General features: G+C 42.5%; 1 protein-coding gene across 3 annotated transcripts in view; it reads right to left on the bottom strand.

Annotated features, from left to right (window-relative positions):
* Positions 1-2,215: 2,215 nt before the first annotated feature.
* The window catches only part of LOC105452411 (beta-amyloid-like protein), a 49,572-nt gene continuing 38,471 nt past the window's right edge, over positions 2,216-13,316 (bottom strand). The window contains exons 5-15 of one of the 3 annotated variants that reach the window (XM_011693471.1): positions 13,063-13,153; positions 12,351-12,481; positions 8,079-8,304; positions 7,617-7,827; positions 7,164-7,346; positions 6,653-6,724; positions 6,380-6,570; positions 6,073-6,233; positions 5,758-5,990; positions 5,414-5,560; positions 2,216-5,192 (exon numbers count right to left, since the gene is read on the bottom strand). In XM_011693471.1, coding sequence (XP_011691773.1) covers positions 5,082-5,192; positions 5,414-5,560; positions 5,758-5,990; positions 6,073-6,233; positions 6,380-6,570; positions 6,653-6,724; positions 7,164-7,346; positions 7,617-7,827; positions 8,079-8,304; positions 12,351-12,481; positions 13,063-13,153 — 1,757 coding nt within the window. In that variant the 3' untranslated portion in view covers positions 2,216-5,081. The remainder of the gene's footprint in view (positions 5,193-5,413; positions 5,561-5,757; positions 5,991-6,072; positions 6,234-6,379; positions 6,571-6,652; positions 6,725-7,163; positions 7,347-7,616; positions 7,828-8,078; positions 8,305-12,350; positions 12,482-13,062; positions 13,154-13,316) is intronic. The other 2 variants (XM_011693473.1, XM_011693472.1) reach the window with 2 other exon arrangements.

The raw sequence follows: 13,316 nt of genomic DNA, 5'->3' as shown, positions 1-13,316 counted from the left end.
CTCGCTTTTATATACGTTTATCGCGTTACTCACCGCGACTTGATGAGACTGCAATAAAACACGCAATCGGGCGAGATTCTTTATAATTTATTTATTGATAAGTAAAATTACATATATCCACAAACACAATACGTTCTTTTCACGGGGTGTAATAATGCGTTAAAACTTGTGAGCGGCGAGGAGAAATACCTGCGAAGGAGAAAGAGGGACGAGGAGAGTTTGCTTTTTTTTTTTTAAAGTCTTTCGACACTGCCCCCCTTGTGTCTCTCGTGAACAACAGCAAACCAACGGCACTTGTCAATATAATAATAAAAAGAGAGAGACGAAAGAAAAATCTCGAAGGGATTCGCCATACAGAAACGAATTAAGCCCGGAATTGCGAGACGCACTTCGACGCGGTATAAAATAGTATCTAAAATAAAAAACGAATTACAGAAACTCGTTTCATTCCTGGATCATTCGATTTCTCGAAAGGTCTGTCCGCTGCACGCGCGCGTGCAGACATTATGCATGTCTAAAACACTTGACGTTACATATCTGAAGAACATTTACATATTTATTACACGTGCATATGTACGATTCCAATTATTCCATGCATTTAAAAGAAGTGCAAAATTGTTTTTTTTTTTTTTTTGTAAATTCTCGATGTAATATGATTGAAATTCTAACAAATTGCAAATACTCTCACAGAACGATCATAGCTGCCTAGTTTTTAATTGATTTGGTCTCGCTACATGTGATCAAATGATTCTCGCCAACAGATTGCCATTGTTCACAGAAAGATAAGGCGAAATCTTTCGCGCGTAATGATACATTCGTCAGAGTTCGGAATTTTCGATACGCTACGATAAGAACGTAACGGGGGCACGATTAGTTGCCCTTGCGCCACGCACTGTCTTCGTCTATATCATCATACGGCTGTGTCATTAATGATAATATAAAATGAACGTAATTTTATTTCGCGATTAACTTATCTTTCGATAACGGAAGCTAAATATCGGATTCGCGATTGTGGATTTCCGATCCGTGGAAACGGAACCCGAAGTCTAATCGAGCCGTTGCGTCGCGCAAAGGTCAACGAACATGACGTTTTCACAGAATCGAAGATAATAGTGCGAGGACACGTAATCGTGCTGCTCGATAAACCGTCCGAAGACGAGAGAGGATGACGCGAGGAGACACCGAAAAAACTGTAAAAATAAAGTCCAGTTTTTAGTCTCATATTATTATACTCTTTCTCCATCTCTGGACTCGCTAATCTCTGGACTGCGACTTGAAGGACGTATATCTCTTTTTTTTTTCTTCTTCTTCTTCTCCTTCACGTCTCACATGGCTTTTAAGCTAAGTTTCAGTTATCTCGATATAATATATATATATAATATATATATATATATATACTTATTACCTCTTTACAAAAATCAATTCTTAAACTTATACGTACGGAGGTGGCTCGATGCAAATTCACAGTATCTTGAAGCGCACACACCGGCCTTCTCTCTTTTCTCTCCCTCTCTCTTTCTCTCTCTCCTATCTTTTTTTTTCCCGCTACAATCGAATCACCGAAACATGATATGCTCCGACTATTGGCTAATACTGATACCTCCCCGACGTCTCCTACAAAAGTCATCGGGAGAGCATTGGACCGTTGTTGCCTGCGTATGGCGTAATCGCGCGTTTTTTTTCGCTCTTCGGGTAAAAATCGGCGAGTCATCAACTTGCGTGCTTGCACACGCGAAATTTCAATACCGCTGCTTGCTTTGCACTTAATACACGATTTAAATTTAACGAACGATATATGTATACATGTGTATATACGCACGCCGATCACAAATCATCCTCAATACAGGCCAATCGATAATGATCGCAAACTATCTTTTTGCGAGAGCAGCTCTGGCCCTTGTGAGCCTTAGAAAAATAATAAGTCCCTTTACAATCGCTTTGAGGTCTTCAGCATCTGTGAATCCGTATCGAGGTCAGATCTTTTCCTTTATATGCGATGTTGTCTCCATGTTGTTTAACGACTATATATGCTATAGGTACATAATGTTTAATTTAATATGTATACATGTATATGCATGTGTATATCCATATATATATGTATATATATATATATATATTTGTATATATATATCTCTATATATTATCCCCATACATTCTAAACACATACACACACACATACATATACATATATAATAGACATTTTATATCATTATTGTTAACGCATTGATGCTATTTGCTGTTATTCATATAATCATAGTACATTTACTGGTATAATTACTATCGTCTTACAATATATCTAAAATAATATTTTTAACATTCAGCGATGTGTTGTTTCATGTGTGTGTCTGTGTCTTGCGTCCAGTTTGTTTTGCCTGTTGTCGCCAGTTATTAGACACCCTTTTCCACCGGAGTTGCGTGAAGACAAACGATCGGTTTGTGTGTGTGAGAGAGAAAGATTCGCGCTAGATAGATAGGAAAGGCAGCTGCTTCACGTGCGCTTAGGAATACAATATCTAAAAAGGATCTTCTCTTTCTTTTTTTCTTTTTCTTTATTTCAATCGCTCTTCGCTGGGCGATTATATCGTGTCGCGCGATATACGATCCTAGCAAAGTGAGCGCAATCGAAGGGAACCACCTTAGCACGTAACTGGGAATGTATGTACTCATGCATGGACCGTGTGGAGCGTTATTATTTCACACAAGAGACAGAACAGCGACTCCTTAGCGTTTAAATTGTAAATCCGTACCGTTAATAATAGTAACCATCGCGCGCCGCCGAGAGCCTAAAAAAATCCCGTCTCTTTCAAACACATTATATTATACCGGCTGTACTGATACGCGCGTCGGTGATCGACCGACCTGAGCGTGTATTAACGGCGCATTAACGGTGCACCAACGATAGCGATGATTGTGCTCTTATCACACGCCGCCGCCATAGATAGATGTCGTAAAGACGACCCTAAAAAAACGTTCTAATCTCTTAGACACCTGAAAAACAGGTTTTTCCAGCAAAGACGCCGGCGAAAGATATCCTAATCTTCCAGACGTAAAAACGTCGCGCGCTTTTTAACGTGTTTTTTTTTCTTATAGAGAGAGAGAGGGGGTATCTTTAGGGTCTTTGTGGTGCTTGTGAATGCTACCATCGACCACCGATGGCCGTAGGGACGGTAAATGGTTCTATGGACCGCGGCAGCGTATTTCTCGCAGCCGGCGACATGCGCCGCATCGCATCGCGAGCGTCACCGAGGCTTTTTTTCTCATACAAATAAGTCTCACGAAAGCGCATAACGTGTATTCCAAGATAAATGAGAAGAGAACTGTGCTTCCCCACGCGACCCTGGCGCTAAAGTGCTGGCTACTACCTTTTTTTTTTTATCGTTTGACCATATACAAATATATAAGCATTAAACGTGTAATATATTATATCATCATCGTCGTCGTATATAATTAGTAATATCCTAAGATAGTTATTGTATGAACGATCTTTTTCCCCCTTTTTTTTCCCCCGAGAACGCAAAACGCGGAAACGAAAACAAAACGCTTATCTCAACAGTCGCTGCTTCTTCTTTCTTTTTCCTTCTTTCTCGACATAACAGTCGAAGGTACTAATGCCACTCGAAAATTATCTCCGGTTGAACTGTTCCTCTTGCTCGACAGCGTCGACCTGACCTGTTCGACACGTCGCGGACGTCGTTTCTCGGCGAGATCGTACGAAGCTGCCGAACATTTTCCATGCTAGCGTTCTCAGCACCTCGACAAAAAAAAAAGGACTTTCGCGTGGAATGATAGAGCATCTCACTTCCTCGTCATCGCCGTTAACTCGAGATACGTCAATGATTCTTAAGTTTTTTTTTTTTCTTACGTCTTAAGGTTTCTTTATCATCTAAGAGTTAGACGTTAAGTACTGAAAAAGGTCACCGAGAGAAACCAGGCAGTGGGAATCGAACGGAGACGGAGGGAATAAAACAGCTGCATCACGAAGATATAGGAGGAGTGAAAACGTGCAACGATGAGATGGCGCGTGTACGTGTGTGTATGTATGTGTGTTCTGATATTTTAAGAGTGCCGCATAGCTCGTTCGCGCGCTCGGTTATTTTAGCATAACGTTAACGATTTACGCCATTAATCGGAGTATTTACTTCTATATGCTGCCCCCCCCCCTCCCCTCCCTCCCCCAGTGACAAGCTACTACGACCGCTATCGTATTTTTTTTTTCTTCGTGTTTAGTACTTAAGCTGCATTATGTCTTATTGCCATTGATTATCTCCGAAAATATCAGAACCTAAAAATACAGCAAAGAGCGCAACGATAACGCATTCACTGAACGCTTACGTCGTCCGTGTAAATGCGTTCTAGCATCGTCCGAACGTTTCGTCCCCGAGGAGCGAGCGCGACCGGCCACCGAACGCCGATCGGTCGCCAATCATCGTTCCGCGGAGCTTCCGGTTCGAGTGCATAACGTGTAGAGGCGGAGGAACATCGAGGTACGTCTAAAAACGGCGTTTTCTACTTTTACAACACGAGCGCTCCTTCCTGCGTTTTTATTATCGACATATGTATGACAAACGTAATAAAAACGACGTGTGTATGAGATACTTCCGAAGATAGCGTGTAATACTCGTGTTCGTATGGCACATAGGTAATATATGCTGAAAATTCTACGTCATCTTGTCTCCCGTAGAATCCGTTTCGTTTCCCATCCAGCGTGTCCCAGCTACAAACTGTATTTTACATATATATTGTCAATTCTTCGCGAAATCGATTTACACACCGCGACACGTGGCCGTGGTGCGCCCGACAAGCGGACGCGACGCGTAACGGCGGTAGTCTCTCGTCGCAAGTTGCGATCTTGCCGATTAGGAAACGCGTCTATCGGAATTTGCGCATTTCCGGGATGTGCATGGTTCCGGATCTTCGGAAGAATCTCGGGGGTTAGAGATATACATACTATTTATATATATATCTTACTCTAACAAAATACTATGAGATTCTTGAAGAAAAGACGCGAGAACGAATACGCGGTTGCGACCAGCTTCAGAAATCAAAATATCTGTGATAAACCTCTCGAGGCGGCGGCCGAATTATTCCTTCACCTCAAAGTATTTGTATGTAGGATTCTCGTAACCGTTGATCTGCATATTCGCGACGTGTCGTTCCTCGGGCGTGGCCGCTTGATCGACCTCGATGAAGCCCTGCGGGAGGAAACGGGAGATGGTTATCACGTTGCTAATTCTCTCAATTATAGCGTGTCAATTAATGCATTATTAGTAGTAGTCACATTAATCTTTTTCAGTTACATGCATTTTCGTTCGAATTACACAAAATCGCAATGACCACTTGATTAATGACAGCGCAGCGCACTGGAGATATTGCTGCGATGACACTGACGTGTCCTTCAACGTAATGGTAATACCTGGCTGTGAGGGCTTCTCGCGCTGCGCCTCTTGAATACGGCGACGCCAACAACCGCAGCCGCCATGAGTGCTATGCCAGCGAACGCGAGTGTGAAATAAACGGATCGACTTTCTCTGTGATACACCTCTCGCCTTACGGAATAACCCTGCAAGATTAACGGAATTTTCCGAATTATAACGAGGAAAAATATATATAGACAATCATCTTTTTCACTTTCGTCAAGCAATGATAGGCGTGTGTGATAAAAGTGATAAACTTTATTTAATAAACACGAAGAAAACGAAGCGAGATTTCGTACGATAACTTATAAATGAGCTTTATAGTTGGGGCAAGTTTTCTTACTGGCTCGGAGTGAGAAACATCGTGAGTCATGCTGTGGGCTGCTCTAACTACTCCCTCATTATGCATGGCGGCGACCGCGGCGGGTTGCTCCGATTGTTGAGGGATATCCTTGGTATCGATCGATGGTCCCGAGTCGTTCTCCTCGTGTTGCTCTTGCTCTGTGCGTAGCTCGCCGCGCTCCGCCTTACGCTGCTCCTTGCGCGCTCGCTCGAGCTGCTTCTGATGCTCCTTTTCTGTAAAGTACAAAGTAAGGTAAGACACAAGACTCGCTCGTATAAATTCATTTTTCTCAACGAGTTTGTTGATCATAAATACCTTGCTGTTTGCTAGCGACATCGGCCTGATACTTGTCTAGAATAGCTGCCTCCGCTTCGCGCGTCATCGCCAACAGCAATCCCGGAGTTTCATCTTTACTCCTGAGGGCCAAAACGTAATCGTCCATGAGACGGCCGATCTTCGCGCTTAGGTCTGGATATCTGAACACAAGAAAAGAAAAAATGAGTCTCTAATCGTTTCCGCGGACGTGCAGTTATCGCTTCGCGCGCAACGTGTATCGCGTGACCCGCAACGTGTTTGGAATGTTAAAAGCAAAAATTAATAAACGGTTCGACGTATACATTACCGTTCCAACATCAAGAGGCTCTGATTGGTAATCCTATCAATTTCCGCCAGATGCTCCAGAGTGGCCGGCTTCTCTCGCTGCGCCTGCTCCAAGCTGCTGTCGAGGAGATGCTTGTAATGGGCTATTGTGTGGTGCCTGTCTTTGTGAAGAGCTCTGAGCAGCTTTTGTAGACATTTTTGAATACGGTGCATCTAGAGAACATATATAGATCGATCGTTAGGCAGGAAGATAAGAAGGTATTCTTTGTGCAAAGGTATGTTACACAAAACTAACATTTGGCGGCGTCTCGTTAAGGGCCGCGGTGTAGCACGACATGGCTTCCTCGTTCCTCTGCTTAACCGCCTCCTGCGGAGGAAAGGATATGATTATTATTGGATATAATTCATTCGATGAATATTGGAGATTATTATTGATTACTCGATAAAAAAAATAAGACTATTGGCAATAATAATTACATAGATAAATTCTTGTTTTAAAATGTTTACATGAATTATTTATTCTCTTGTGAAAGAAAAAATATCAAATCGCCACGTGTTTATTGCCATTTGATAACAACAATTGTAGACAATATAGCCGATTACTCAAATAGATTTATCTTTGTTGAACATCTTTTTAAATGCTTCACAAGTTTCATTTAGAAACTAATGTAAAATTCCAATTTATAACAAAAAAAGTCTTATCAAAATCGATTTACGTCCGCTTTTTGTTGGAGTTCATAACGTTTCAAAGTTGGGTGACTTTTAAAAAGAGGACGATTCGTATCATATCACGCGTTTCCACGTACCTGCACTCTTTGCTGGTGCATCGCGCTTAACTGATGCTTCTCCGCAGCGCCGCTCTCCTCGAGCGCGGCGACCGTCTCCTGGAATCGCGCCGTCATCCAGCGTTTGAAAGCGTCCGCGGCGACGGGATCGTGGGCTCTGATGTCCTGGTATCTCTCCTCGAGATCACTCCAATCCTTCATCACCTGAAAGCGTTGTAGCACAAAGATTTCGACACCAATGTCCCGCGCGATAATACTTGTCTTCCAAAAGCTGCGTTTTTCTCGCACCTTTTTTTCTCAAATTATGCAAACTTTAGAAACTTTCAACTCAATGTCGCAATCATACCTTTACTTTCTCCTAAATAAGTGAAGATATGATTACCTTGAATAGAAGTTACACGATGAAGTTGTACGGTGCGATACGAGGTAACGTTACCTCGTTTTACTCTTCTCACTACGATTAATCGAACTTACTTTCGTAACTTTCTCCTTGTGCACTTCCTCAAGTCGCATTTGAGCCTGCTTGTAACTCTGGTGCTCGGACCGCGGATCGAAGTGCGTCAGATAAGGATCGGGAGTGCCCTGCGGTTGGGAGGACTGCTGCGTACTCGTGCTAACCGGCAGCGGCATCGCCGTCGCATCCTGTTTGGTTTTCTCCGTCGTGGAAACGGTCGTCGACGGTCGACTAATTTTAATTAATAAATTAAATAATTAAAATTAATAAATTGAGACGAGTTTATAATAAATTTTTAACTCCAATATCAATAATGCTGGGCTTTGCATTAATTAATTTTAATTAATTCAGATTTAATTATTTTTATAAATTATTTTTAATTCGACAGAAGAAACAAGGATTCAACGAAACTCTATTGATGTTTCTTAAAATGGCCGTATGGACTAATCTCAAAAATATATAGTTGTATTATTTATAACTACCTGGTAGTTGTGTCGTAATCATCGAGGTCGTCATACTCCTCCTCGCTCTCGTCCTCGTCGGGTTGATTGCTAAGCACGTCTTCGAGATCTCCGTCAGAGTTGTCTTCTTCCTCAGCGTCGCCGTCCAGGTCATCCTCGTCATCGATATCATCCTCGTCCTCATCGAGATCGTCGTCCATGCTCTTCGGTATGGGCAGATCGATCGGCTTCTTCACCTTCACGTTCTCTGCAAAGGGATCAAGTGTTTCGCATGTTATTCCTCGCTGTGTATCTGCGCTCAAGTATGATTTATCGTATTACATAAGTGCGTAAAGCGCGTAATGATGATGACGATTGATTCTGAAAATAGGCTCTCCAGCGTGCGCCGCGTGCAGCGCACGGGATATCTGCAGCGTAAAGAAACGGAAGAGCAAAGATCGTTTAAATTAATACCGCTGGATACTGCACTCATCCTTGATTATGCAAAAGTGCCCTTCCTTTTTCTCTCCCTCCCTCGCGCCGCTCTAACGCTAACGATTCCGGCGTGCATACACACGTCGCGTGTACGTACATGTACGTACGTGACGCGGTAGGTGCAATTATTGGAATTCCTGTCTGCGCGCACATTCCAGTATATCGACTGCCATTGTTTGAATAGTAAATGGACGGGATTGGGCTGGCCGCAGATAGCTCCGCGGAATTCTGGCCCATAATCTAAATCAATGCGCGCCAAGTGATACACTGCCAGTGTCACCGATCGCTTGATTATTTATCGATATACTCGGAAGGGGACGGTGATACAACGGCACTTATAAATTGACAATTTTGCACGGATGCAATTCACACGACGACGAAGACAGTCCCGAGTCCACCGACGTAAAGAGAGACATAAACAGCGAAACGGTGTCTACGGACGAATATTTATCCTGTAAAAGATAATTAGGAAGAATTAGGAAGACAGAGGAATTCGTTCAGAGCAAACGAGACATTAATTACAACATTGTAAAATTAAAGGGTTACACCATCCTGGAGGCCCTAAAATGATACCTAAGTTTGGGATTTTTTTCTGGGTAAACAGATAACTTTATTAAAAAATTACTTTAAGCACATTGTTGTACATATATAATAAAGTAAAAAAATATTTTTTATTTTTTAGTGTTCAAAATGGTGGCACACTAGCCTACTTGCCAAATGCCTTTTTTCTGAATTTTGAAATCGATGTACAAGATTGTAGGCACACAGTTTAACCTTGAATAAAATACAAAGAATTTTCATTGTCTACGTACTAAAAACTACAGATGTACGTAGGGGTTTTTTAAAATATTGATTTTTCTCAAAATAGTTATTTTACGAAAAATGTGTATTTTTCGCCAGTACAAGTTTTTCTTAAAATAGCTGCCATTTTGAGAAAAATCAATATTTTGAAAAATCCCTACTTCTTTAATCTTCAATATATAGATAATGAAAATTCTTTGTTTTGTTCAAGGTCAAACCGTGTATCTGGAATCCTGTACACCGATAAAAAAAAAGGATTTTGCAAGTGTAGGCCAGTGCGCCGCCATTTTGGACATAAGAAAAGTAAAAAAATATTTTTTTAGTTTCTTATATATGTACAATAATGTCCTCTAAACAGATTTTAAATAAAGTTATCCATTTACTCACAAAAAAAAATCCCAAACTTTAGGTATCGTTCTAAAACTTCAAAGGTGGTGTAACCCCTTAAATCAGCATGAAAAATCAGAGGAGAATTGCCCCATCGTGAATTTCGTATGTGTTTCAACTACGCAGAATGTATTTTGTTTTCTCATCTTTCCAACATAGACATTCTAATTTCGCCGAGTTACTCGGGAGAAGTGGAGCATCTTGGCTAACTGGGTTCTCGAGAGATGTGTCGCATTCGTTGAGAATAGGTGCTCTGATGAGACGACTTCTCGACTTTTGCAAAGGCAGACAAAAGCCCCACCTGACCATATCCTACTGTGTCGTCCTTTTATCTGGGTCACACGGCAGATACGCGATAACTGCACGCGTTGGCAGTTTCTCCGGGGATGCCTTATGTCACGATTGTTCGTCACGGAGAGTTATGGATTCCTCGCGAGTACGCGGTTTATCCGGGATCGATCGGGGAAGTGCTGAATGGAAAGGGATGCAGGATGACGGAAATTCAATGTTATCAGTGCAGCCAATAATGAAAGTTATGAGATACCCGGCATACTCCCTCTCGATGAACTTAAAGTTGCATGTTTCTCAAATATTCACACCCGAGGCTCTTTTCCAAGATGTAAACATTCATTTCCAAGGTTCACATCCACTCTAATAAACAAGCTCGTTGGTATCTAATTTTGGCAGACATTAAACATTAATTGTAAGTCGCGTGCGCGCGCGCGTTCGCTTTTACAAGACGCTTGATTGTACAAGCACGTTCAAAACGAAAAGATATCTTTCATCGAAAGCTCCGACGACATTTTTGCAAATGATAAGAGTCATTAAATTATTCAAGAAAGAGGATTTTGGGTGCGATTTAAATCTTCAATTTCTTGTCTTTAATAACTCGATTCTGTCGTAAGAGTAAGTTACTAAAATCCGGATTTTCGCAAGAACGGAAATTCCACATTTTATTCAAACACATCCATCGATTACCGAACTGGTCCGCGTGACGTTAGTGGTCATACCCTAAACGTGTACCCCGGTTTTATTTACCGTACGCCGCGCTGCGCGGCGTATGCATTTTTCATCCTCTGCAGGACGACACGTCATCCCCCGAAGTTACATTACCTATGCTGAAAATAATGGAGTATAGGATTCAAGCGGACGGTATACATAGCGGACAAAACGGACAGCCCAGTGTGAGCTAATCGAGAGCCCCATTATATACGTGATGTATAGGAAAGAAAAGTTGCGCAGCGACGCCGAAAGCTACGGCGTGTTACGTTGCGCAGTCGTCGGGAACGTCGGCGGCGAACATTATTGATTGCACGAGGGAGAGAGAAGACAAGAGAGCTTGCGATGAGAGGAAGAGAAAGAGGGAGATGTATGTATATAGAGAGACGGAGGGAGGGAGAAGGAGAGAGAGAGGAGGGGGGGGAGAGAGGAGGAAGGGAGGGAGAGAGAAAAGAGCTTGCGAAGGGTGGCACGAGCCACCCGGGGTGCTCGAAGGAAACGAGGAAGGAGACGAAGCGAAGTAGGTGGTACACCTCGCTTAATACACTCTTTGCACTCTCCTATAGCTATTCTTTCTCTCTCTCTCTCTTTGTTCTTTGCAACAGTCGATTGAAAACGAACAGCGTAAATGCCGGGTATTTCCACCGTGCAATAAATACGCCGCGAATTCGAGTCGTAAATATTCATGCCTCGCCGTCTTCTCCCTTCCGATATACTTTTTGATAGACATGCGTACCATTAATCGTTTCGCCCAACAAAATGAAAAACAGAAAGATGAAGAAATAATAAATAAATATAGTTGCAGTATGGTGTCAAAATCAAAATCGAATAATGTGAAAAGCGTTGAAAAGCTTATTGATGTAAACGCAAAGCAGAGGGTTTGATAGTATCGTCGAAGTAAATGACAAACGCAAGTGCGAAGACCAATGCGTTTATATGGATCGATGAATTTGAAATCCAATGAAATTTTTTAACGTTTCATCATTCCATTGTTCATTTGTACACATAAACTAGAATATAAACTAGAATTAATTGGAAGTATGTGATGATCTTACTTCAATCTACTTCAAAAAAATAAATGCCATATTTTTAAACTCTTCATTCAAATCGAGCAGAGATTTATAAAGATGCGACTCTTCAAAATTCACAAAAGTGTTCGTTCGCATTTAATATAGCAAACTATTACCTATATTAAATGCAATTTAATTTTGTTACATCAAAAGCTCAAACGTATCTAACGGAGACAGGCGGAATTCGCGCGTTAAATCTCGAAATAAGATCGTCACAAGTATTTCCACTTTACAGTAAAATGACCTCGCGCCAAGAAGACACCCGAGCTCGCGCGAGCTCGCGTCTGGAAAGGATGTCATGGTATGGAGATGCGGACGCAGCGAAACGTTCGCACCGATAGAATATGCATGAAGATGAACGTGCCGGTGCCGGTGCCGGTGCGGTTCTCGCGAATACGAAAATACGAGCGATGGCTCGCTCGTTTCCCCGTGTGCGTCGCGTCGCGTCGCGTCTCCACCCTACGTCTCCCCATCCACGAGATCCGTGTGTCTTCTCGCGCGCGCGCGTGAAATGAGAACACGAATGAATGGTGATAAGGCAGAGCGTACGTACGTTACGTACCTTTCAGGTGTTTCGGGCAGCATACAAACTCGACGCCGGAGAACAGAGATATGCCGCACGGCAGCAACATCGCGAAGCTACGCAGATTCATGTTTCGCTCCCGGCAGGTCTCCGCCGCCGTGGCATTCCATCTGGAAACGCGAAATCCACATTGATGCAGTCACGTGTATATAGGTACTCGGGCCAGGACGCGCGCTCCTGATCTACCGCGACGCGATATGAACGGGCCCTGATAACGATCCGCGCCGATCTTCACCGACGTAAAATAACAACGTTGGCTCATTTCACGGTGGAAAATAAACGCGCATGAGATAAACAGGTAGGTTGCGTCATCACTCATTAACGCGAAGTAATTAAGTGTAGCTCTTAGTTGTACGATAGAGTAACAAAGTAATAAGACGGAACGAGGAAATATTGAAATAAATTTATGACAACGCGTAAAGAAACATAAGCGAGAGAAGACCGATTTTATATGAAAGCTCGATAATAATATAATTAGTAGTAAATTCAACTGCATGATTGCTGTGTGTGCATGTCAAAGTGATCAAACAAGTGTGTCTGCTCGCGGAGAGACGAAAGGACTGCGCTTATAAGCTATTCTTTCGAATCGCTTGATCACTTTGACGGAACGCGACATTGTAGATCTAAGCTCGCTCGAGAATTAATTCCGTTTGGCGCAGACGATATTCGCGCGCGCATATACGCTCGTTACCTGTGAGACTCCCAGCATTTTGTTTGATTATGAAGATGATCAAAGAGACAGCCCTCCGGCACGAGAAGTGCGTCGCTCTGGAAGGGTCCCTCTGAAAGTAGAAAACGGTACATATTGCAGTGGCTCGAACTCAAGGAAAGGCTCGATTAAACCAGTAAAGGTCGCGCATCGCTAGTATTTATTCTTATTCGCTATTTCCGACTGACGATGCGCAATCTCTCTCTCTTTCTCTCTCTCTCTCTCTCTCTCGCTCT

Source organism: Wasmannia auropunctata, unplaced genomic scaffold (genome assembly GCF_000956235.1).
Source record: "Wasmannia auropunctata unplaced genomic scaffold, wasmannia.A_1.0 LD336032.1, whole genome shotgun sequence".
NCBI lineage: Eukaryota > Metazoa > Arthropoda > Insecta > Hymenoptera > Formicidae > Wasmannia > Wasmannia auropunctata.
This window is presented reverse-complemented; position numbering and strand designations above follow the sequence as displayed.